The following is a 25,386-nucleotide window of genomic DNA, read 5'->3' as shown; positions in this document are numbered from 1 at the left end:
TCGGTACGTATTATTTAATTAAGGCAAAAATGAGTACCTGTGTTACAGAAAAGAACTTCAAAGACATGCCCCCCCCTCCATCCCACACCGGCCCCCCGCCCCCAGCACACATACACACATACATAATCTCATTCTAAGTATCAAAAGGACACTTGATATGGCAATGATGCTGTGAGTGAATCTTGATGGGGAATAAGACCCAAATGTGTGCTTTAGATGTGTGCTTTAGATCTGCTCATTTCATTAACCCCTCCACTCCTCAAGTAGTGGACCTTCGCCTCTATAACAAAAAGTGCCTACTTTCTCCTCCCCTGTCATATTTCTTTTTATTCAGCACAGGAAGTAACACAGCACACAATATTAAATTAAAAAATCAAAGCATTCAGAGTCCGCCTCCTGAAGGACAGCATTACCCTCATTAATAATATTGGCTGTCCAACCTCTTTTCCTGATTCCCAATTCACATCCTGACCTTTAAATGTCTCTGTCTGGCAGTTAGGAGATTTTAAAAGGGCAACGGTGATTGCGGTCCCCGTCCCTTGTTGCTTACCAGCTTGCAGAAGAATAATACAGTAAAGTCGGTTTTAAACACTCTGGTCTGCTTCTGCTCACTGTCCTCCTGCTTTTAATTTAGAGCAGGGGGTACATCAATACCAATCAGGTGGTTTATAAATACATAGCTGGGGTGTACAATTCAGCTCAGGAATCAGTGCTTGTGTTTTTCTTAATATGGTAGAATGTGTGTGGGTTGTAGAAATGCATTTCAGTATATATCACAAATATATGTACAGTATATACATTTCTGTGTATAGACATACGCTTACGTACAAAAAGCACATTGATACAATACAAGGTGATGTCTGTACACACTAGGCAAGGCTGCACAGCTCTGCATGTACAGCTAGAAGTGATTTTATAGTCTCTCAAGGTATTTGTCCACATGTAGTCTGTGATTGGCCACATGCTGGCCAATCAGTGGGACACAGGGTGTGGGGTGGAGTGGTGCTCCAGGGTGGTCCTCTCGGGCATGTGCAGGCGGGGCCGCAGGGAGCAGCGGCGGAACAGGGCCCGGCGGATGTAGCGGCCAGTCTTGTTCTTGGCCATGATGAAGAAGAGCGTGTTGATGACGCTGTTGCTCATGGCGATGCACTCCACCAGGTAGTAGAGAGAGACCGAGTGGGTGAAGCGCACCAGCAGCCCCGGGAAGAAGTCTCGGATGATGGAGTAGCTGTAATAGGGCGTCCAGCACAGGACGTAGGTCAACAGGATGCCCAGGAGCACCAGAACCGTTTTCCTCCTGGCCCTCAGACGCCCGCGGATCTGCTCCGTCTGGAACCCCGGCAGGTTCTTGAACCACAGCGCGTGGCAGATCTGGACGTAGCACCCCGACATCGTCAGCACAGGCAGGAGGAACTGGGCGACGAACAGGAAGAGGAAGTAGGTCTTGTAGAGCGCCGCCTTGTCGGCCGTCCAGATCTGGACGCAGTAGGCCTTGTCGCCCAGCGACCCACGGAGGGCGCCGAACTGGGTCTGGGTGCTGAAGTAGGCGGAGGGCAGGGCCACCAGCAGGGAGAAGAGCCAGATGCTGCCCAGGACACAGCAGGCCCTGTGGGAGCTCATCCTGGGCTTCAGTGGGTGCACAATCACCAGGTACCTGTGACATAGAGAGAGAGACTATAACCAACTGTCTGTTACATAGAGACAGGGACACTATAACCCAATAACTATGGCATAGAGAGAAAAGCTATAACCAGGTACCTGTGACATGAAGAGGGACACTATAACCAGGTACTTGTGACATAGAGACAGGGACACTAGAACAAAGTACCTGTGACATAGAGAGAGAGACTATAACCAACTGTCTGTTACATAGAGACAGGGACACTATAACCCAATAACTATGGCATAGAGAGAAAAGCTATAACCAGGTACCTGTGACATGAAGAGGGACACTATAACCAGGTACTTGTGACATAGAGACAGGGACACTAGAACAAAGTACCTGTTACATAGAGACCAGGTACTTGTTGAATAGAGAGAGAGAGAGAGAGAGAGACACTATAACCAGTTATACAAATACAGAGAGATAAAGTGGCTTGAAGAGATTCCTGACACAAATGCACTTGATGCTATTGGTAAACAAACAAGAGGATGAGCAGCTTCCTTTGGACTTAAAGTTTTAAGTAGTAGAGTATTAAGTAAAATCTCAAAATGCACCATCAGGCACACACCTGACAGTTAATCTCAGGTAATCTACCAATGAAGTAAAGCTGGGGCAAGTGCTGCATTTGTTTGCATGATGTCACTGCCATTCATTCTATCAGTAACCCTACTGCGCGCACACACACACACACACACACAGACAATGAGAGTTTTGCATATCTAATTTAACCCAGTTGAACCTCTCAGCACTGAGCATCCTTGATGGAACAGCATCAATTAGCCCCACTGTGAGATCAATCCAGGGGGGTGACACAGGGCAGACAGGGGGGCTGGAGCAGATGCTAATGTGGGCACTGCAGCAGGTCAGTGTGTGTGGGTGTGCCTGTATGTGGGCGTGCCTGTACGTGGGTGTGTCTATGTGTGTGAGTGTGTCCGTATGTGGGCGTGTCTGTGTGTGGGTGTGTCCGCATGTAGGCGTGTCTGTATGTGGGCGTGTCTGTGTGTGACTGTGCCTGTGTGTGCTTGTGTCAGTAGGAGTGGCAATGTTAGCAGCTGGAAATTATCAGCAATACACTGTCTATGTTTTAAAGTCAATGACTGCACAGACCCCTTGTATTATATCTGTTTTACCAAATACAATGCTTTTATAAAGTAAGACCCTGGGGCAGCTGCACCACCCTGTTATCTTAAGAGGGCACCTTATGACACTAAGCAAAGATGGAAATCCACAGCATAGATAGAGTAAAGAGTAGCGCATGGGTTTAGAGTTAGTGTTAGGGTCAGGGTTAGCCTTTAGGGTCAGGGTTAGGCTTCAGAGTTAGTGTTAGGGTCAGGGTTAGCCTTTAGGGTCAGGGTTAGGCTTTAGAGTTAGTGTTAGGGTCAGGGTTAGCCTTTAGGGTCAGGGTTAGGCTTTAGAGTTAGTGTTAGGGTCAGGGTTAGGCTTTAGAGTTAGTGTTAGGGTCAGGGTTAGGCAGGCGCTCACCGGTCCATGGCGATGGCCAGCAGGGCGTCGGTGGAGACGTAGAGCGAGACGGAGCGCAGGTAGGTGACGGCCGAGCAGAGATGGGGCCCGAAGCTCCAGGACAGCTCCTGCACCACGTAGTAGTGCATCTCGAAGGGGCAGCACACCAGCGCCACCAGCAGGTCGGACACGGCCAGGTTGGCGATCAGCAGGTTGGTGACGCTGCGCAGCTTGCGGCAGCTCACCAGGGCGGTGACGAACAGGCTGTTGCCCAGCCCACACACCAGCATGATGGCCGCCAGGGCCACGCCGATGAAGACGCGGGCGGGGAGGTGGGCGTGGTCCCCCGTCTCCAGAGCGCTCCCGTCCCCGCCCCCAAGGGCGTAGGCGTAGTCGCAGCTCCCGTTCCACGCCGAGTGGTTCCCTGGAAAGGACTGGAGGTCAAAGTATTCGGCCAGCCCTGGACAGGGGTCCTCCATTAGAGGAGGTGAGGGATCTTCTTCAGTCTTCAGGACTGTGAGGATCGCACAGATGGGTAGAGTTAAAATGCTGTTGATTAGTGGACAAATGTGTCCAGTGAGAATATTTCCAAAAAAAAAGCAACAAACATCAGTTAGAGGAAACTACGCAACTACCCAAAAATGTCAGGGCTTAATGAGGCACAATTTGCTCGAAGAAATATCAAATTGATGACAAGATCAATTGAACTGTTTCCATGGCATCAGTCACTCAGTGTTCAGATGGCGGGTGATCACACAGGGAAATTCCCAGTGTGGAAACAGAGGAACATTTAAATAAAGCACTCAGAACAGGCATAAGCATTCGTGCCTCGGATAAACCATGGGTTTATACCCAAGCAGGTGTGCTGCTGTGGGGCCCTTGGCTGTGACACGTTTGTCTTCAGTGTTCGCAATACAGGGCTTGTTGCCAAGATACGTATGATGTTAAAAAATTTTATTTTGAGCACGAGCTCCCATCTTTCTATTTTTATGATCACTTTGAGCAGCCTACGCACCGCGAGATTGAATTTATTTGGCTTGTTTCTTTAGCGCGGGTTCGTGGCTTTCATTCTGATTATATTTAAATCCCAATCTCTCCGTATGCCTTGGGAAAAAAGGGTATAGGCTGGACTCTCTTCCTGAAGTCCCAGGAGGCTTGTGTTCCACTCACAGGTGCACCACTCAGTGCGATCTGTCCGCAGCTGATGTAACAGCCACGATGGCAAAGGTACCAGTGCCGCTTTGATTCCCTCAGCGGCAACATCGATCGCGACAATCATACACCCTCCAGCACTGACCGCGGGAGCCCTGGTCCCCTAACGCGCACTCGTCATTCTTACACCACTAGGTGCAAAATGGTCAGACAGGCAAAAAGAGAGCAAGAGAGCAAGACTCTGGAATATAGGTCAGGCTCATTGAGAGGGGGACAAATTAAAAAGAGGTGGTGAAACTGACATGCTTACTAAGGAGTGCTTGCTGTGGTGTGAGGTGTTAGAAAGCTTGCTCTGTAGCTCAAAGGAGAGCCGATGTAAAGTCTGTCTGGTGCATATTGGAGCAGTGCAGTGGGAGTACCTGCCTTTGACAGATAAGAAAGACAACAGTATTTGAGCAAGCAGTCTGTGAATAACCAGACTGCCCACTCCTCTCTCTCCTCTCTCAAGGTTTACAGCAGGGCTTTGATCTTCCATTACTGCCGGAACAGCAGAGATTCTGCATCGTCTGGATGCCTTTCGGGACTTTGCATGATATGTGTCTTTAAAATAGTTGTGCGCTCCCTTCCTACGGCTGTACTGCTGCACGGTGCATATAAGGCATTCTAAACAAAGCTACACACTTTCATACTGTGTGATATGACATCACCAGCCTGAGGAACACACCATCAGACAGAAAATCAAACACTACCAGGATTTTACATGTTCTGTGTGTTTTTGAATCCCTCTCTATCAATCTCTTCTTTCTTAGTCATAGTTCTTAAGAGGCTCTTGTGAACAGAGCATGCAAAATGAATCCCTATAATTTCAGAGGCTGGATGTAATAAGCTAACACATCTCCCAGCTGGGGAGGACTTAAATGTTTTTACAATAAGACTAGAATTCCCCACAGCATGAGTCTGATCAATATTCTATCACACTCACAGAGATAGGTCCGTAACAGTATAGATTGACAGCCACAAAGTCGCACACATAAACATAGTCTATGCACACACACACACATACGCACACACTCACCTCACACCTAGGTATCATAAGTGTCTCGGGTCTTGGTGGAAGGCGTTGTTCTCTGGTAGTGAGTTACAGAACTGAGACATCCCTCACTCTGAAGACTGAAGCATCTGCTCTTGGTTCAGCGGGACTTGTAGCAGCAGAGTCAGGTCACGGTCCAGCAGGACTGGTGATGCCACAACGGAGTGACTCATATTTCATGAGGGCTAGCAGTCCTGTGATACGGCAGTCTTTCATCACAATTCAGCCACACGTCACATAAAAGCAGCACTTCTTCAGAAACAAAGATCCCCAGGAACTGGACTCTGTGTGATTCAGCAACGGCACCCCACAGCCTTTCCTGGTCCCCTCCTCCTTCTCTCCAGGATTATCTGGGTCTGATTTGTGTTTGAGCAAGTCTACTGATGCTCTCCTGTCAGTCTCCTCCTCTGTCCCTCCCCTTTCTCTCAGCATTTTTAATGCAGCCAGTCAGTGTTTTCTTCAGAAGGCACTCCATCCTTGCTCACTGGCTTTCCTCCTCTTCCTTGATACAGTGCTACCAGCATTTCCCATAAAGGCTAATTCAACTCTTAAAACATTCCTTACCAGAGATCTTTTTAGTGTGACAGTGCTGCACTGCCCCATTCGTTCGTCTGTCAGGGCAGATGAAAGCTCCTGCTCACATTGTCCCTATTCAGCATGCATTTGTGTTGCAGTACAATCATGCTTAAAGTGCTAGCCTTTTTCACACTGTGGGTGGGTAAGCAGTGGACCAAAACCAGGCTTTTCACTGGTTGCTGTGGTAGTCAGACACTGCAAAGAAATGTGCATGTGAGGACATTAACACTATTGAAAAGAAACAATCAGCACAAAAGAATGTTACTAATCGGAAAAGATGATGCCAAATGCAGGCATCACAAGTTTCAAAAACCATGTGACACTTGAAATAAACCCTGCAAAGAGCTCTCTCTTCTTAAAGGCTTGAGAGCTGAGCTTTTATATGAAGCCAGTGATTTGACAAAATCCAGCAACTATCAATCATTCACAGCAAGCCACAGCTGCCACCATTGGATTGAGTATGTCTGGTGCTCTCCGAGGTCCTGCAGCCCTCTTGCGGTGCTGAACGGACAGTGCACTACATTCGCTTCCGGTGTTGCTCTCCGGTGTTCATCACTGTCTCATTCAGAAATACATTATAAAATCCCCAAAATTCACGGTCACCTCGCCTTTCTCATATGCATATGCATGAAATTCTGCTCCATTTACACTTGCTCTAAATGGATATTTACTCCTCCCCCTCCCTCCCTTCCCATGTCCACCTCATTGAGAATCTTCATTCCTAGGTTACCCCTCTCTCTTATTCTCAATCTCCTGTGGGAGGTTTAAATTAAAACTATTTTCTTTTGGGACAATCATCACGTGACGAGTACCTATGAATCACCGGGGATCATTTGAGTGCATTTTATGTCGGGGGCCCAATACGTGTCTCTCAATTTCCGTGTCCGTGGATGGATAACCAAGAGCAACCCTTGAAAACATAGCGTCAACTTTCCTTTCCACTTCATCTCTTACAGAGGTATTGTCTATTTGTGCTTTCCCATCGGCCGCTTGCTTAAAGGCACGGAGTAAGTGGTCTGTCAGGAAACAGCGAGCCCATTCCTGTTTATTTGTGAGATGAGCAGAAATAGAAGGATGAGGTGTGAATAAATAGAGTGCGTCAGTGTGATGTCAGAGCGGGCGAGAGAGGCCGCGAGTGAGCGGAGCGCGGTATCCGTAGTTAGGGGAACCGCAAAATCAATGTTTGGCGCAGATTGCTTCTAACCTATTAAGAGTTAAACGGCGTGTTACGAAAGGAAGGCGGAAAAGTTGCCCAGGAAACAGTGCCGCGCTGACAGACAGCGCGCAGATGAAGAGGGGGAGGTGTGCGCTTCACACGGACAGACGGGCTGAGCCGCATCTAGCTGATGCGGAGCGAGGATGCGAGATCACTGTGTCCGTTAAAAAGCCGCTGCCTCAAACGACGGGAGTGATGTACATTCCCGAACAGGAATTCACCACGCTGCAAACCTCGCCCAATCACTCACGTTTCTCTAGGTTGTAGCCAGGGACACCCATCTCACCCTATAGGTTCACGTTCCATCCACTAACCTGGGTCGAATGCTCTCTATCTTGGTGGGCTGACTGAAATGGTTCTATGGGCACACTGGAGTGAAAACAAGCTTCAGGGCTGGACTATTGATCAAGAAATAGGTCTAGCAGTCACTGGAAAATGAGAAAAAGTGCAAGAGACAGGTGTCACCCGAAGCCACACTGACAGGATATTTTTTTAAATACTTATTTTCACCTTATTACCTACACCTCTGAAGTGCCAATCATGTCTCTCAAGCAACTACTGTTCCAGTCCTACTTAAACAAGGATTATTGCTACTAGAGCCCTGGATAGAACACCCATACAGTCAACTGTATACCAGTATGAATTGTACACTCAATAAGCCACACAGTACTACAAGAGGACTAGATCAGGAGAGATTTATATTTCTCACTGACCTTAACTGGTAGAAGCCTTTTGGCATCTAGTGTGTTGTTGGGACAAGCTAACATAATATGCTATTGACAGGCCAAGTGACAGGCTAAAGCCACTGACAGCATCATGTCTTATTGACCTGAGGACTATGGCTGGATGTCTAGAAGGCCATCAGAGGCCGTGCAACAGGAGTTTCAGTGCCAGCCCTTATAAGGACACAGGAGGGAGACGCTCGGCTAACTTTCCTCTGATTGGCTGGAACATTAAAGAGCGCATCAGACACAGGCCCAGGGTTCAGCAGAGAACAACAGGGCTTGGTGGCCTCCTCTCCCTCCTCATTATTAACCTTTCTGTCACTGGGAGTGTCACTATTGAATAACACCGATGCGGCACTGCGGGCAATTTTATATTGATTCAGCGACAAGCAGAAACGCAGAGGTGATGAAGAATCTACTGTAATCTCAAAGGTGCAACAGCGCCACCTGCTGGCGCCATTGAAGCAGAGTTCATCACCCCATTCCCAAGGGATGAACGTTTGTGGTGCTGCGAGGGTGTTGAGTGGGCAGGTGAAGTGTGGAACCAGAGGACTCTTCTAAAGAGAGGAAGGCAGATGAGTTCAGTACAGTGAGAGCCAATAGAGAGCCTCATCACCTCAAACTCAGCCCAGCCAATCAGCAAATCCTCAGGGAGCCAGACTCACACCCAATGCAGAGCTTTCTGCTTGTAAAAGTAAATCAGTACATTACACTTACCTACTGACATTGCAGTTCTACAGCTATCGCACAACCCCACCAGTTTATAGAAGCACAAAGCACCAAATCTAAAACCAGAACAAACTACAAGGGTATTTGCAATGCATTACCCACTTTCCTTGTCATTTTGTATTTTCATTAAATAATTTTTTTTAAAAGACAAGGTAACAGAAGCATTACTTTGTGTGGGGCACTCAAATGGCATAACAAGGAGGAACTTCCATGCAGAATACTGGTGTGCTCTGTGGCTTGGATTAGTGGCATCTGGGCAGTGCCAGTGGAGACTGGCTGGGAGTGTTTCAGAGGGAGACATTCAGTCGGCACAGTTATCACCATTGCTCGCCAGTCACCCAGTCAATCACCTTTAGCTGTGGAAGGTCAGCTGGAGGACTTTAGCATGAAACAATGGAGTGAGCTATACGTTTGGGAAAGCGTACGGGCTTGTGGCTGGCCTCCTGAAACTGAAGGAGGAATGGGAACTGGGCAACCCAATATTTTAAAAGATGGTTTAATTGACTATAAACCCTGTTTAATCCAGTCTATCTTAACATGTCATTAATTGTTGTTCCATCTTGCACAGAAAATCAATATTAATGTTAGAGCACATATTTTTCACTGTTTGTTTTCATTCCACAACTCAAAAGAATTAATTATTGGTGCATTAACCAAGTTGCCAGACAATTAAATGAACTGCCATTAATGCAATACAGCACTTCAAGACTTAGGATTTTAATGTGTTCTGAAAGTGCTAATCAAACATTATTTTTAGAAGCAAACCATATAAAAGACTATGATCTACGCCTCATCCAATTAAAAAAGGTTAACTGTACTTGGAACTCGGGGAAGTGATAAAAGCAATAAAGCTGCATATTTGCCATTTGCATTTTCATGTGTAATTAATTGGATATATCATTTATTTAAAGGAGAATGGTCTATATTATTAAAGGGAAGAATTTTTTTGGTAAATATTCCTAAATAGGGAAAAAAAACTTTCCACTTCATCTACCTGGTTATCAATACAATGGAAAAAGCATAATGGTTATGATTGTACACTATATTTAGTCATATATCCAGGCTGTTTGAATGTTTGATTCACTGTATTCAGATTAAAGTTAAACTGAACATTAAATGCTATGTGCTGCAACAGATTGCCAGTGGGATAGCATTTGTTCTGAATACATGAATGGAAACCTGAACATGCTTGCAGAGAGAGAAGCACTGCGCTACACACAGGCCTGTGTAAATACTGCTTGGGCAGCATGCTCTCCTATGTAAAACATAGAGGTCACTAATATATGCAGTTGGTTTGCAGCCAGTGAATGCAAAATTAACTTCTGGAAGTTGAATCTTACTTATGAACAAGTTGAAGTGCTTGTTCATAAGTAATGCATTCACACCCGGTTGGCCGTCTGATTGGAACAGAATAGTGTTTGATTGAAATGATGTTTGATTTGTGAATCAGGATCACATGCTAGTCATACAATGACACTAGCGTGCGAATCAGAAGATCCATACCCAGATTATTATAGATATGGATATGAGCTTGGTTTGCTTGTACTGCACACCAACGCTGTGCAGGATGAAGTTCACCTGGTAACAATCTCCATACTTATGACACCTGGAAAAGCAGTGAATTTCGCTTCAGTTTGTCTTGTGTTGTCGCTTAAGAATCAGGTGAGATTTCCCATCTTGAAACAAAGTGAATCAAAAAAAAAAAGAGGGGGTGTGGGAATAATCATTTTTAAAACATGCTCTACGGTGCAAATCTTTTCAAATAAAGGATAACTGCAATGCTATATTCATGGCAGAATTCCACACACTGGCATTATACTGCGGAAGGACATATGAGATCAGACTACAGTGAAACCTGTCCCTCCTGTTTCAATATACTCATTTTCTACTCAGGACAGCATGAGACGTTCGGTAGTGATACCTTAACAGGTCCTACCCAAACCAACCTTAAAGAAAGAGTGGTGTCTAATAATGGACATGATTCATAACATCACCAACCCCCTCTAACAAAAAAGAAAAGAAGTCTTTTCAAAATGCTGTTTTTAACAGGGGAACCAGTAACAAAAAAGAACAGGTTAATAATAAGTTATTCCAAAATAAATTTCATGGAACGTACCAGTTTTATTATGATCACAAAGAAATAAATAACAGCTCCTAAGGATTCTCAATTTTTCTTTTAAATTATATTTTATTGTTTTTTTTTTTCGTTTTTTTTAGCATTTCATATAGATACACAAGTCAACAAATGTTATTCTATCTGTAATGAAAATGCTCCACATCACGCTAACATTGTGGAAAAGTCTGGCATTACAGACACATACCTGAAAATGAACAGTAGTAATAACTGCAGTAATAAGTAACAGTAGTAACTTGTAGTAGTAGTTTGAAGTAGTAGTAGTAGTAGTAGTAGTAGTAATAATTATTGTAATAATAACCCATAGTAGTGGAATTAATAGCTTGGAATGAGAATCAGTCAATAAAGGAACTTATATTTTTCAAAAACAACATCATGTGATATGGAGTGAGGGGCTGTTGGGGTCACCAAATACAGGATAATACTGGATGGGAGAACGCAAGCCTTAGATTTCATCTGGCTTTGTCTTCAAGAAGGACCCAACGTCTTCACCTGCTTTATGGTGTATTGCTTGAGTGTCACGAGCCAGTCCACTCAAAGTACAATGACTGCTTTTAACTTCACCAGCTCAAAATGGATAATTATCTATTTTCGTGTTCCTTTGGTAACTTGCTGCCTGGTGATCGTCACTACGGTCACACATTTCTTCTAGCCTTGGTCAAGTGGCTTGCCTCAACGGGAAAAGGCAAAAGAGGCCAGACTATGAGTCTACGGTTTAACAGGAGAGCTCAAAGAGGCCAGACTATGAGTCTATGGTTTAACAGGAGAGCTCAACCGCTAACATTCCCTGCAGGGGTATGCGGGAGAAATAGGGCTCCTGCTGCTGAACAAGCCATCCACAGGACTGGGTCTGACAACTTCCATTCAACAGTGACAGGCGTATTCTAATTGGATACCACACAGATGACATCACAATAGAGAGATGTAGGAGAGAAGGCAATCCCAGCATGCAAGGCCGAACCTCCTAGTGTTGCTACCTCAGGAGCCACTCGTACAAATGCACATTTACTGAAGTGAAGGCCACTCATTTGGATACTAGAGAGGCCAGTTACATCCAAGGGACCTTATTCCCATTGTTTCACTGAAAAAACATCCGCTTTCCTTTAATTCATTTTCCTCTGACGAAGGTAATCTTCACTTTCTAACATTTACATTTGTGATACCACCTCTCCCCTCAGGCGCTACGTGTTCCAGGCAACGGAAAGAGGTTAAAACGAGTGGTTTCACAGTATCAAGCGTCACTCGCAGATTATTTATGAACATCTTGGGCATCGCTAAGCACTGAAGATCTGAACTAGAGACGGCCAAGCTCACAATCTCCACGCTACCATGGATCAGCCATCGCTTCTGCTCTCCAGAAGCCAGTCTGCTGGCATCACACCCCTACAGTACACTGTAACCTTATGTGCTTATCGAGTTCACTGCACTAACAACACAGTAATGACCTCTGCATGACCCCAAGCAATCCCACGCTACACAATAACAGCAAAACATCAGAATTTCTGAATTTAGAAATCTTCAAGATTAATTTTGTTCCCAATTTGGTCCACGGTGAGAAAATTATAAGCAAAGGATAGGGACAAATATCGCAGATATGGGAGTTAAATACATAATAAAATATTTACTCAATGTATTTATAAATACATTGTGGACAAAGCTATGAGCAAATCCATTACCAAATCGTTAATCTTTCCAAATTAGGGGTCCAATCATTATCCCTATCATCCTGAACAGCTTTGCATACGCAAACTGAAACTGCACCCTCCCAAACAAAAAACCTCCATCCATCCTTCCCTTTCCATCCCACTCTCATCACACTTTTGTCTTTTTCATTCTTTTATTTCATTTTTGATTTTGACAGTTATAAACCCTGGCAAAGCCTGTAAGAAAAATGCCACGCTTTAGAGAGAAAGAAACAGATTTAGCACAGAAAGAGAGAAAGAAACAGAAATTAGCCTGAAGGAAATCTAGGAGGGAAGTTTAACTCAAAACTCTACAGACGCAAACCAAACCTTCTTCAAAGCTAGCCAAACCACCACCCTTTGTCCTCGTGGAATAGGAAGAACTGGCATCCAAAGTTGCCGAAAATGATAGTTTCAAAATGCACCACTTCAAACGCTCAAGCTCAGTCAAACTGGAAGAATTTCATTTAGGAAAAAGAAAAACAAAATTAATCCCAAACAATAAAATAAAATACGATTCAAGATTAAAAAAAAATGTATATATAATTTTTCCAACTAAATAATTTCTCTTTTGGCAAACTTTCTGTAGATCCTCAAATGTAGTCTGTTCTTAAAAAAATAATTTGAGAGTGGGTATTTTGAAAAAGAAACAAACAAAAACCCCAAACAAAAACAAGATTTCAATGACCAACATGGTCCCATAAGAACAGTTTTACCAAGTTGTTTTTTATGTTTATCTTTCCTTTGTAACAAAGATATGTATACATACACATTCTTGAAAATCTTTAGAAAAAAAATTAAATGGCAAGTAAAGTAAATAATACCAACAACAGCAATAAAGGATTAAAATTAAGGTCCTTCAAGCAATTTCACATAAAACTGAGATGAATGAGAGGAGAAATGAACGTAAGACTGATCTCATCCTCTGAACCGTTTTATTTAAGGTGTTCTGCACACCCTTAGAGTGGAACGACGCCTTTTGGAACGGGCGCTTGTTCCTCTAGCTGCTCACTGTTTGAGCAGGTTTCTTAAGAATCTGTACTTAGGAGCAGAAGAAACACGGAATGGATCAGAAGTGGACTTGCTCTGCTGGCTCTCGGCCCTGAAAGCAGAGATCCAAAATGTCGCCCAGTTTCCTAATTGCTGCTGGACTGGAGCTCTCTCGCTCAGCTGTTCCTCGCTTTCCGTTTGTTTCAGTTCATCAATACATCATCGGCAGCTCGGCCAATCAGATCCGGCTAATCGACGGCAGACAAACAAACAAAAAAAAACGAAAGAAGGAAGAATGCGTTGATGATTAGTCAGGCCTGGATGGAGTGAGGAGGAGGCCTTCGGGCGAGCTGGAGGATGAGCGGGAGAGACGGCTCACAATCAAGTTCGAGAGACGATGTTCTAATGCGACGAGCGTTTGCTTTTCCTTTCTGCCCGATTCGGTCCGTCGGCTAGCTTTTTTAGCGCTAACGCGCTCCTCGGCTATTTCTTCTTGCCGAAGAAGCTGAAGCGCTTCTCGCGGTCCTTGCCCTCCTTGCCCTCTTTACTGCGCATGGTCACCCCCCCGGCCTCCCCGGAGTTGGGGGAGATGGGGGGCATGGTCATGGCCCGGCTCAGGACTTTGGGGCCCATGGGGGAATGGTTCCCGGCTCCGCCCTCCCCCGTCTGGATGGACGAGGTGACGGCCTGGATCCAGGAGCTCATTTCAGCCTGAGGGACCAAGAGAAGGACAGAGAGTCGCACTCATCAGACTCAATCAGTCAAACTTTATATAGCACAATTCATGCAAAAGACTCCATTATCTCATAATATACATTATCGCTTTGAACAGAAAAGGCCATAATGCACATAGATAAGGGAACAAAATCAATAAACACAAATGAATATGTACCAACTTTATATATACTATGTACCAGGTATACTTCCAAGTATTGTTGCAATACACCCATTAGTTAACATCTTCCAAGATTTTCCAAAACTCCAATCGTACATTTCTGGAGGGGTACTTTTTCGTAGACCAAAAGTCCTGCTACTGCAAAATGCCTCAGACCCCACACAGAAACGTATACACAGGTCTTCCATTTTGTACAGACTAATGAGAACGTGCGGCGCTCACCTCATCTTTCGCTTGGAAGAGGTACTCCTTCCCATCGTTCAGCCTGCGGTCACAGAGAGAGGGAGAGACGTAGCGTTAGCATTGGGAACGCCGGGAAAAGCACTTGACACATTCAGCAGTCTTACTCTGGTCCTAGGTCCATGCCCCCCCCCCCCCCCCCCCCGCTCTCCTTTCCCCCAGCACCCCCGGCTCCCCCCAGGCCACTCACTGGAGCTTGAAGACGTGTTTCCTCTTCTTGTAGTCGTTGGCGACCTCGCAGGTGGCGTCGGCCAGGCCGATGGGCACCTCGCCGTGGTAGGGGATGCCGCTGATCGCGCTCTTGCTGTCCTTGTAGAAGCCCAGGCTTCCCTTGCGAACGACGCAGTACACGTTCTGCCAGGACCTGAGCGCACAGGAACACAGGCGTTACGCACAGGAAAGAGAAGAGAGAGAGAGAGAGAGAGAGAGAGTGTGCACAACAGTGAGTGTGTGTTGAACATGGTAGATTGTAAAAGACGGATGTAACTGATGAATTCCATGACCACAGTAATTGATGCCCTCTCCACCCGCTGAGGCCCAGACAGTGCTGAGCAGGGAGCCCCGCCCCCTGCCCCGCCCCCAGCCCCTCCCTCCCTGTGCCTCTGACCTGCTGGCTGCCTTCTTGCCATGAGCCTCCATCTCCTGCTTGCGGCAGAGCAGGCCCTCGATGGCCGCGGGCACTGGCATCTCGGGGCTGCCCTTGATGGGCAGCGTGGCGGAGGGGTCCGGGCGCGACGCCGGCGTCTGGGCGTCCCCGGCGGGCGCACCTTCCACGGCGGGACCATTGACGGACTCAGGTTCGGATCCCTGCAGCCCCAACAAGCCCCACAAGCACACAGGCGAGGACCAGAGTCAGCAGGAGGGAAAACTCCACCCTGTCCTGAGTGTGAGATGACCTCACTCCTCAGAGGAGTGGTCCCTCAGACCCAAACACACACACACACACACACACATACGCACACACTCACGCACACACACGCACACACACGCTCACACGCACCCACACACACACACACACACACACACACACACACACACACGCACACACTCACGGCTGATACCGCTGCCCCAGGCTCACACCCACACCACTCACCCACTTCAGCACATAATGCTCTAGGTGCTCCTCTACGGGATTAATTGTGTTCTCTGAGGGTCTCCATGGCACCTCACAGCAGCAGTAAAAGAGCCCAATTATACCTGCTCCCCCTGCTCTTTAATCAAACACGCAGTGCTTCTATATCCGTCCGTCAGCCCACTTAGCACTGGGGGTAGTCGGTAAAAGCCTTCTCCCAATAATTAAAGCAATTAATTCTTTGGAAGACGCTCTGAATAAGCGACAAATCAAAGAGTCCTACTTATCGGTCAGATGACATACAAGTGACATTATTATCATCAGGGCATGTCTGTTCCAACAGGCCAAACCCAAGGACAAGATGTCGGGTAAAGTGCATGTACTCCAAATTGTGATGGTCTTCAGTGGCTAGCAGAACTACGTACACGCACGCGCACACACACACACACACACACACACACACAGAGGAGATGCCGTAGGGAGACACAGCACACGGACCGAACAGCTTTGTCTCACTACAGGTAGTCACAGCAGCGCCAGACTTGCATTATTAATGGCATGAGCAGGAACTCAGGGAGGGGCAGGTCAAAGGTCAAATCTCTTGAGCCCGTGTAAGAACTGCCTCCAAACTGCATCAACATGTTCCACAGTTCTGTTATACAAACTGAGGGTTATTTTAATTGTACTTTAATTACACAAGGCACATGGTGTACAATGAAACTTCGTTTTGGTTGATGAAATAGGTGCTAAATCAGACAACTCTCCAGGCATTTGTGTAAATTGGCACATACAGTAATAACTTTTTTGGAGCAGTTGGTGCAGTAGGAGTTCTGTAAATGTCAGCCCAACATAAATCCTGGAACCTACTCAGCACACAATTGGTCTTCAAGATGGGATTTGTGAAAAACAGCTGGTGTTCAAAAAAAAAAAAGCAATGGTATAGCAAAGGAAAGTGCAAGAGCGCCCTCTGGCAGGCTAGCAGGCGGTACTGCGGTGGGTTTGGCACCAAGCACTGGAGGCTATGGGAAGCAGCAGCGGCTGTATATGCAGGCCGTGGACAGGTACTCACAGGCTCCGGCGACAGTGCTTTAGGGTCAGGTGTCTTGGCCACAGACACTGACTGCAGACAGAAATGTGACAGGGAGATATCAAGAGCTGCCTGTCTAAAACTCCAGGGGTCCTCGTGATCGAGTTGCTATGAGCTTCAAGTCCCCACAATCATATGAACACACATTCACACACATATACACACACACATATGCTGATAGCAGCGAAATATATGGCACAAATACCAGCATTATAATCATTTGCACACTGACACAATCCAATCTTGCAGGAGCCTTTGGGTCGAGATTCCATGTCACTTTTTCATGGTTACCCAAATTATGATTAAGTGTGGTTCAATTTCCTTGGCTCAACACGTTAGGGCTGAGCTCTGTCAAAGCCGTCTCGGAGGACCTACTACTGGGCCTAGCCTTCCTTTGAGATCAGCCCAAACAGACATAACCAGCAAAACAGAGAGAGAACAATGAGAGAACAAAACTAGCATATTTCCAGGGCCCACCGATAACGTATAACCAGCGAGACCAGAGAGTACACGAGCCGAGTAGTAACTGCGTTCGCATTCAGGCATTGGGCAGACAAGCACCAAGAGTGAAAAGGAAAAAAGAAAAGGAGAATGGTTTTCTTCCGAATGAATCCTTCCACGTTCTGGCTAACAAGCGTGTCACACAGGAGTGGCTCGGTGGTTCCGCGCTGAAGGGAGAACGATGGACAGTGCTGCCTGGTCCGTTTACCCGGGTAGCCATGGAAATGGACGCCCACTGGAGGACCGCTCACCTGCGAGGTGTCCTGATCGCTGTGGACGCCGTTCACGGACACAGACTGGTTCAGCGTGGTCTGGTCCAAACTGGTTCTGCGGTGGGGGACAGGAGAGGGGCGGCATCATTTAGTGCATTTTCTTATTTAAAATGCTCCACCCCCACGTTCTCCTGAGATGCAGAAGCCCCACCTGGCTGCAGACTCGTGTGCCAGGCTCTCTGCTTCGGACTGTACCACCTCCTCAGCCGGCGGGGGTGTGGGGGGCCTCCGCGCCTTCTCCTCTTCCTCCCTCTGCCTCTGGAGCTCCTGCTCCTCCAGCTGGAGGGGGGGGGGAGAGGACGCACAGTCAGTGAAGTGGCCAGACTGTCTCCTCTCCCGTTCGGTCTCTTTCTGTACCCGCTCTCCCCACCGGTCCCCCCCCGCCCCGCGCTCACCGTGGTCAGTTTCTCCAGCAGGGAGAAGCGCTCGTCCCAGCTGGCCGCGATCTTCTCGAAGGCCTCGTGCCGCTTGATCAGGTTCTCCACCTCGTCCACGTTGGCGCCCAGCTCCGCCGCCCGCACCAGCGGCTCGTGCCCCGCCAGCCAGGACTCGGCCAGGGAGGCGTCCCGCCCGAACTGCAGCACCTCCAGCACTGAGAGAGAGAGAGGGGGAGAGAGAGAAGACTATGAAACACAGGGGCACAGATGAGAGGAGGGACTGAGCACGTGCAGACGCGCGTGTGCACACACAGACGTGCGCACAGACGCACACACTCACAGATCTGCAGGTGCTCCATCTTGTCTTGCCACTTCTTGTTGATCTCGTCCCTTTTGGCCTGCAGCTGGTCCAGCTTTTCCCGGATCTGCAGTCAACAGAGCAGAGCTGATGTAACACCATTCCACACTAGAATGACTAATCACTGCACTGATCTAATGGGTCACAGCCAATGTTACTCCATCCCAACCTTCTGCATATCGGCCTGGCAGCACGTGCCCAGGCTGGGTGAGCGTGCCCAGGTTGGGTGTGCGTGCCCAGGCTGGGTGTGCGTGTGCCGTGCGCTTGTGAGTGCGCGGGCTGGCGGTACCTCGTCCGCAGCGTAGTGGTTGTTGTCGATCAGCGCGTTGCCCATGCTGTTGCAGGCGCTGAAGCTGTCGTCTCGGGCCTCGATCTCGGACTTTATGTCCTGGTGGTTGGCGATGACCAGTCCGGCCGACGACACGTCCCTGATTGGGTTAAAGACAGCGAGAGGCTAAGGGAGCGTCACAAAAGTACAGCTGACTTAACATTAACACACTTAATAAAGAGGGAGCTCAAAATCTACAGAACCCCATAGCGTCTGGATTTTTGATGAAATTGAGACAAAGAACAGCTGCTTGCCTGGGGCTGTCGTGGGCGTCGATCTGCAGGTTGACCCCGTCCATCCACAGCATGAGGTCGCGCACCATGTTGAAGAAGCGGAACTTCTCCACGGTGTCCAGCAGGAGGAGCCGGCGAGACTGTCCGGCGGCCAGCAGGGCCTCCCAGGCCTCCACCACGGCGCGCTCGTGCTTCTGGATGTCATCGGCCTTCTCCCCGGCGTAGGCCTTCTGCAGCCGCGCCGCGTCCTCCTGCACCTGCCGCACCTGGTGGTGGGGGGGGGGGGGGAGACAAGGGGACGGGGTCAGCTGACCTGCGCTGCTGTCACTGTGGGGGAGAGGCGGGGTCTCACACCACAGACCAGCTGCATTACTGTAATACTGCCCCCTACCTACCTGCTCCAAATACTCAAACACTGCTTGCTACTGACAGGGTTCTGCAAAAGTTTACGTTGTTAATACAGCGTCAAGTAGCTAAATCTTAATTTCAGGGAGATTAATATTCACGACTGTATAAGGGTTGGCAGTATTAGTAGTGACATATGCAAAGACATCTGGCCCAGGGTCCAGAGATGAAAATGAGCCTCCCTGGCTAACTGGCACATTTACAGAAATGCAAAGTGCTCATGGGTGGTGCGCTGCCGGGGGGGGGCGGGCGGTGGGGGGGGAAGCGGAGGCGGGGCTATACCCGCGACCCACCTGTCCGCTGAGGACCTGGATGTCGTGCTCGTAGGCGGTGTGCTGGTAGGGGGGTGTTTTTTGGGGTGGGGGGGCTCACCTGTCCGCTGAGGGCCTGGATGTGGTGCTCGTAGGCGGTGTGCTGAGGGTGGGGGGGTGTGTTTGGGGGGGGGGCTCACCTGCCCGCTGAGGGCCTGGATGTGGTGCTCGTAGGCAGTGTGCTGAGGGTGGGGGGGTGTGTTTGGGGGGGGGGCTCACCTGCCCGCTGAGGGCCTGGATGTCGTGCTCGTAGGCGGTGTGCTGAGGGTGGGGGGGTGTGTTTGGGGCTCACCTGCCCGCTGAGGGCCTGGATGTCGTGCTCGTAGGCGGTGTGCTGAGGGTGGGGGGGTGTGTTTGGGGGGGGGGGGGGCTCACCTGCCCGCTGAGGGCCTGGATGTCGTGCTCGTAGGCGGTGTGCTGGCGGTGCAGGTGCTGCACGGAGTTGAGGTCGCGGCCCAGGTCGGCGGGCAGCCCGTCGGTCTTCTCGCGCACGCGGCCCAGCGTCTCCCGCGCGTCCTGGTGGAAGCGGTGCAGCTCGTAGGAGGCGGCCAGCATCTGCGTGCGCGTGTCCATCAGCTCCAGCAGGTCGGCCCAGGAGTCGTTCAGCCCGTCCTTCCACTCCGCCACGCTGGCGTTCTCCGGGTGGCCTGACTCGATCAGGTCGTCCGCCAGCGCGTTCACCCCGTCCACGCGCTCCTGCCCGATGGCGCTGGTGTCCCGCGCAAACTCCCGGAACTTGTCCCGCAGCATCTGGGAGGGCCGAAACGTTTAAACAGAGCCTGAATGATGACATCACAGATCTAAGACCACGGACACAGACACAGGATTAATGCAACAGGCAGACTCAGGAATAGATCCCCTATAGAAATGAATCCCTTTCCTCAGCTCTGGTGAAATCAGCACAGGAGGGGTAGGAAGATATCTCCTGTTAGAAAGACAGATAGCTGGTGGAGTGATTCAATTCACAGACAAAAGACCCCAGGGCAGAACATTAGAGAAGAGCACAGACACGAGACACAGACACAAAGCATGAGAACAGGACACTCATTTAGCGCTGTGAAAAATCTGACACCCTCGCAGCGAGGAAAGTGGAAAGGGAGAGAGGAGAGAACGTGAGAAAAGAGAGAGAGAGAGAGAGTGTTAAAGCTAGAGTGAGAGCGAGAGAGAGAAAGCAAAAGTGAGAAACAGAGAGAGAACGAGAGGGGGGGAGAGAGAGTGAGAAAGAGACAGAGGAAGAAGAAGGTAGGGAGAAAGAGAGAAAAAGAGGGAGAGAGATGGAGGGAGAGAGAGAAACAGAGAGAGAAAGACAGGGAGACCTACAGGGTCCAAGTTAAACTACGTGGTCGTTCTCTGCACTTGGAACTGTACCTCCCTCTAGGATTTTCAACACACTTGTTCCTGGTTATGGTTATACACTTTGCTGTATGTCGCTCTGGATAAGAGCGTCTGCCAAATGCCTGTAATGTAATGTAATGTAATGGGAGAGAGAGTGGGAGACAGACAGAGAGAGAGAGAGAGAGAGAAAGACAGGGAGAGGGAGAGAGAGTGAGAGACAGACAGAGCGAGAGGGAAAGACAGGGAGAGAGAGAGACAGACAGAGAGAGAGAGAGACAGAGAGAGAGGGAGAGAGAGAGAGAGTGAGAGACAGACAGAGAGAGAGAAAGAGAGAGAGAGTGAGAGACAGACAGAGAGAGAGAGTGGGAGACAGACAGAGAGAGAGAGAGAGTGAGAGACAGACAGGGAGAGACAGACAGAGAGAGAGAGAGAGAGATAAAGACAGGGAGACAGAGAGAGAGAGAGAGAGTGGGAGACAGACAGAGAGAGAGGGAAAGACAGGGAGAGAGAGAGAGAGAGAGAGTGAGAGACAGACAGAGAGAGAGGGGCAGTAACGCTGGCTACCGTGACGTGCTCGTAGTCCTGGCCCAGCTCGTGGGACCCGGCCACCACCTCCCTCTCTGCGATCCACTGCTCCAGGTCGTCCACCTCCCTCTTGAGCTGCGTGAGGCGCAGCCTCTCCTGCAGACGGCCCCGCCGCTCCTCCGCCAGGTCCTTCAGCCCCGCGTACAGCTTGTCCACCTGGGCTTGCCGTAGAGTGATCCGCTCACTTACAGAAGGGCGGGGGGGGGGGAAAGACGGGCAACAGAGAATATCACACCTTTTCTGTGACCCTTCAACCCCCCCCGATCCCATCTGAACAATTCAGACCACTGGCCCCTTAAGAATCTACTCACTGAACCAGGAAGGGTGCCAATATCTATGCCCAGTAGATATTTAAACAGAAGACAACACAGAACCAAACACTGTGGATCGTATTTCAACCAAATGCAAATCGCGCTGTCAATATTCCTACGTTCGCTTTTTAGAACAGATGCCAGCCGCTTTGAGTCCTCACACCTAGCCCAGAGGCTGGCTCAGTGCGGGTGCCGTCAGGGCACTGAATAAACATGTCCGTATGCCTGCCAGCGGCTCCTCTGAGCCAGGCCGGCGGCGGGCCCCCGCGTGAGCCTCACCTCTCCGGGTGCTCGCCCGTCACCATGAGCCGGCTGCTGTTGGCCAGCTGGTGGATGGTCTGGGCGTAGTCCTCCAGGGCCTGCTCCACAATCTGGTGCTTCTTCACCATCGCCAAGGCGCTCTGCTCATCCTGCACATGCACAGATAGATGTGTACGCAGGTACAGACCCACATACACACAGAAACACAGAAACACACACACACACACACGCGCGCACACACATGCACATACACACATGCACAGACACACACGCGCACGCAGACAGAGAAAGACACCCATGTAATAGAGCTGGTTAATTCAACAGCTGCATACTGGAGGAAAACCTCACAGACGGCCATAGTTCACAATGTGACTGAACAGTACGCACTGGAAGCCATGAGTGACAATTCATCAGGACTGCACTCGTTCTGTCCAATGGGTGGGTCTGCATGTACAGCTTCCCCGCAGCACAGAAATCAGGCAGGGCCGGAAAGTCACTCTGGCCAAACCACCGCTTAACCATCTCAGGATCATGGCCCAAATGCAGTCCGCTCATAATGAGCTCCAATCAGGCAGAATGGGAGCCGAGTCCACAGGGTGCCCACTATCCACAAAGGACGTCAAATCAAAGGCCACGCTCAGCACCATGATAATGATAATTTACCAGTCAAGCTTTCGTTAAAGTCGAACCACCCACCCGCCACCGCGCAAGAGAGCGTTTTCAGCAGCCATTATAGTTAAATTTAGAATTCCTTTCAGCTGCTGTTGCATAATTGTGGGGTTTCAGGCTCGGGTGACACGCTGTTTGTTCGTGCTTCTGCGTGTTTGTTTTGCTGCAGTTCTTCCCAGCAGGGCCCAGTGTCTCAGCCACTGGGCTCCACAGCACACAAAAGTGGGAGCCGGACAGGGCTCTACCACCCCATAGAGCGGGCAAAGGGGGAGGGGCTGTACAGGTACACCAAGCAGATGGGGGCGGGGCTCTACAGGCACACAAAGTTGGCAGGGGCGGGGCTCAGGGTCCTCACCTTGGCCTTCTCCTCCGACATCATGTGCAGCTCCTGCTCGCCCATCCAGGCCTCGGCCTCGGCCACATCGGCGTAGAACTGCTGCGCGCGGTTGGCGTCCACCAGGCGGGCATGCCGCTTGTCTGTCTCGTCGATGAGCCGGGCCCAGGACTCCCGCAGCTCGGCCAGCCGGCCCTGCTGCCCCGGCTCCGCCCCCGGCTCCGCCTCCGGGCCCGCCTCCTGCTCCCGGCCCGTCTGCTCCGGGGCCATGGAGCGCCCGTGGGCCAGGATGTCGTCGATGCGGGGCTGGTGGCCCTGGATCTCCTTCTGCAGGGTCTGGGGGGGGAGGGGGCAGGAGGAGAGGGGGGAGGGGAGTCAGATACGGCAGGCCTGAAGGGAGAGCTCCCGGGGCTGTTCCCCGGCCGGCGGCCCCACCCTCCTCCCGGTACCTGGTTCTTCTTGATGAGCAGCTGAACGCTGGGCAGGTCCTTGCCGTGATCGGAGGAGGAGGCCAGCGGCATCCTCTCCTTCACCCACAGCTGCGAGAGACAGAGACAGACAGGCTTTAGCGGCTCGGCCGCGGCTTACCACCATCTTTACCGAGGAGCCCCCCGCGGCGCGTTCACTCACGATCTCGTCCTCCAGGTCGCGGTTGAACTGGTGCGCCTCCTTGGAGGCGAGCAGGAACTGCCGCCTCTGCCGGAGGGGCTCCAGGAGGTGGGAGAAGCTGTCGGCCATCTTCTTCTGCTGGCTGTCCACCTCCTCCAGCCCTGTGTCCTCCTGCGAGAGGGCCAGCGCCTGGGACTGGAGCGCCTGCACCTCCTTCTCACGCACCTCCATCTGGTGCTCCAGCATCTGGGAGAAATTACATCCTTATTACAGCCAGTGTTTGACATTACTATCACAGAGCTACATTATTACTGTAAGGCAAGGGCTGCCCAGCCCTGTTCCTGGAGAACTACCGTTGTGTAGGTTTTCACTCCAACCTTAACAAAGCACACCTCATTCAACAGATAAAGATCTCCGTCAGCTGCTAATTAGTAGAATCAGGTGAGTGAAATTAGGGTTGAAATGAAAACCTACAGGACAGTAGATCTCCAGGAACAGGGTTGGACTGCCCTGCTGTAGGGATACAGAACCCTCATAGATACAGGCCCGAACTCTTAAGACATGGAGAACAGCCACAGGCAGAGCCCTGCCCCTCTCACCCACCTGGTGCTTCTTGAGCAGGATGTTGACGCTGGTCAGGTCCTTGCCGTAGTCGTCGCTCTGCAGCTGGGAGGACAGGTTGTTGACCCAGGTGTCCAGAGCCGAGCAGCTCTGGGTGAACAGCTCCGCCCTGTTGGCGTCGAACAGGCACTGCGCCTTGGTCTGGGTGGTGGCCTCCAGCTCCTCCCACCGCTTCTTCAGGCCCTCCAGCGTCTGCGTCACCACGGGCTCCAGCTCCGGCTTCTCCCTGACCAGCGCCTCGCCCTCCTGAGCGGACGGGACAGGGCGCGGGGGACAGGGAGTTACTTCGGCTTCCAAATCTTTTTTTTTCAATTTTCAAGGAATTACTAGGAATAGCTAGTTTGCAAATGGTGCCTGCTGTCACTGAGTGAGTTGACAGAGTGAGTATAGCGGTTCGCTAATGAAGGCAGGTGGCACCGAAACGAGGCACCCAAATCTGCATTGCTATTTGGTCCAGTGGGTACTGGTCCGATGGGAACCAGTGCCGTGGTGGTACCTGCAATCCCACACACTGTCTACAATGTGTGTGGGATTGCAGGGTCTGTAGTAAACTACATGTAGACTACAGATGTAAGCAAGTAGGACAGTAGGGTGTGTAGGCATACAGGACTGTGGATTTAAGGCAGTGGGGTTGCAGGATCTAAGCATACTAAATTAAAGGATGTAAGGCTGTGGAGTTGCAGGGCGTAAGTATACAGCACTGCGTAAGTATGCGTATAGGCCTGACGTTCTGTAGTCCTGTACCGTGTGAATCTTGTCCAGCCAGTCCTTGTTGGAGGCCAGCTCAGCCATGAAGGCCTGGTGCTTCTGCCACTTGCTGTGGAGGTTCCTGGCCTCGTCGTACGACATGTCCTGGGCCGTCAGCATCTTCTCGTCGATCCACAGGCTCAACTGCAGACGGGGAGAAAAGGCGGGAAACCACAATCAACACTCAAACCAATCTTTGATAAAATGGAGTCCGCAAACCCACAGCATGTGACACACTTCTAACTTTTCGAATCTCTGCTAAGGAGGCAAATAGAGGGTAGCGAGCAGGACGCAGGGCTGGCACGTTCGCCTGTCATCTTGGGACCCGTTCTTTTTAAACTTCTGGGCTGCCGCTAAGTGCAGCTGTCCATCTGTTGTGCTATAAATACTCAGCCTCGAATGGGACACAGTTTGTTA

At 49.9% G+C, this 25,386-nt stretch overlaps 2 protein-coding genes across 7 annotated transcripts in view; both read right to left on the bottom strand.

Annotated features, from left to right (window-relative positions):
- Positions 1 to 172: 172 nt before the first annotated feature.
- LOC118223937 (prokineticin receptor 2-like) lies at positions 173 to 5,814 on the bottom strand. Of its 2 annotated transcripts, none has more exons than XM_035411037.1 (3): positions 5,359 to 5,814; positions 3,146 to 3,638; positions 173 to 1,654 (listed from the first exon to the last, which is right to left on the bottom strand). In XM_035411037.1, the coding sequence occupies exons 2-3, from the start codon at positions 3,601 to 3,603 to the stop codon at positions 973 to 975; spliced, it is 1,140 nt and encodes a 379-aa protein (XP_035266928.1). In that variant the 5' UTR covers positions 3,604 to 3,638; positions 5,359 to 5,814; the 3' UTR covers positions 173 to 972. The 2 variants fall into 2 exon arrangements, with proteins under 2 accessions (XP_035266928.1, XP_035266926.1); XM_035411035.1 differs by having other exon boundaries at positions 5,352 to 5,809.
- A 4,979-nt stretch (positions 5,815 to 10,793) lies between these two features.
- The window catches only part of LOC118222918 (spectrin beta chain, non-erythrocytic 1-like), a 75,165-nt gene continuing 60,572 nt past the window's right edge, over positions 10,794 to 25,386 (bottom strand). For 3 of the 5 annotated variants that reach the window (XM_035408855.1, XM_035408852.1, XM_035408854.1), the window contains 18 exons: positions 24,967 to 25,113; positions 24,205 to 24,468; positions 23,623 to 23,847; positions 23,442 to 23,531; positions 23,014 to 23,328; positions 22,008 to 22,138; positions 21,397 to 21,601; positions 19,873 to 20,247; positions 18,803 to 19,047; positions 18,510 to 18,648; positions 18,203 to 18,287; positions 17,881 to 18,077; positions 17,637 to 17,764; positions 17,465 to 17,540; positions 15,161 to 15,360; positions 14,744 to 14,917; positions 14,536 to 14,578; positions 10,794 to 14,129 (listed from right to left, as the gene is read on the bottom strand). In XM_035408855.1, coding sequence (XP_035264746.1) covers positions 13,902 to 14,129; positions 14,536 to 14,578; positions 14,744 to 14,917; positions 15,161 to 15,360; positions 17,465 to 17,540; positions 17,637 to 17,764; positions 17,881 to 18,077; positions 18,203 to 18,287; positions 18,510 to 18,648; positions 18,803 to 19,047; positions 19,873 to 20,247; positions 21,397 to 21,601; positions 22,008 to 22,138; positions 23,014 to 23,328; positions 23,442 to 23,531; positions 23,623 to 23,847; positions 24,205 to 24,468; positions 24,967 to 25,113 — 3,267 coding nt within the window. In that variant the 3' untranslated portion in view covers positions 10,794 to 13,901. Of the gene's footprint in view, positions 14,130 to 14,535; positions 14,579 to 14,743; positions 14,918 to 15,160; positions 15,361 to 16,694; positions 16,746 to 17,464; positions 17,541 to 17,636; positions 17,765 to 17,880; positions 18,078 to 18,202; positions 18,288 to 18,509; positions 18,649 to 18,802; positions 19,048 to 19,872; positions 20,248 to 21,396; positions 21,602 to 22,007; positions 22,139 to 23,013; positions 23,329 to 23,441; positions 23,532 to 23,622; positions 23,848 to 24,204; positions 24,469 to 24,966; positions 25,114 to 25,386 lie in introns of all 5 variants that reach the window. The other 2 variants (XM_035408851.1, XM_035408853.1) reach the window with 1 other exon arrangement.

The sequence above is a fragment of the Anguilla anguilla genome, chromosome 3 (assembly GCF_013347855.1).
Source record: "Anguilla anguilla isolate fAngAng1 chromosome 3, fAngAng1.pri, whole genome shotgun sequence".
Taxonomy (NCBI): domain Eukaryota; kingdom Metazoa; phylum Chordata; class Actinopteri; order Anguilliformes; family Anguillidae; genus Anguilla; species Anguilla anguilla.
This window is presented reverse-complemented; position numbering and strand designations above follow the sequence as displayed.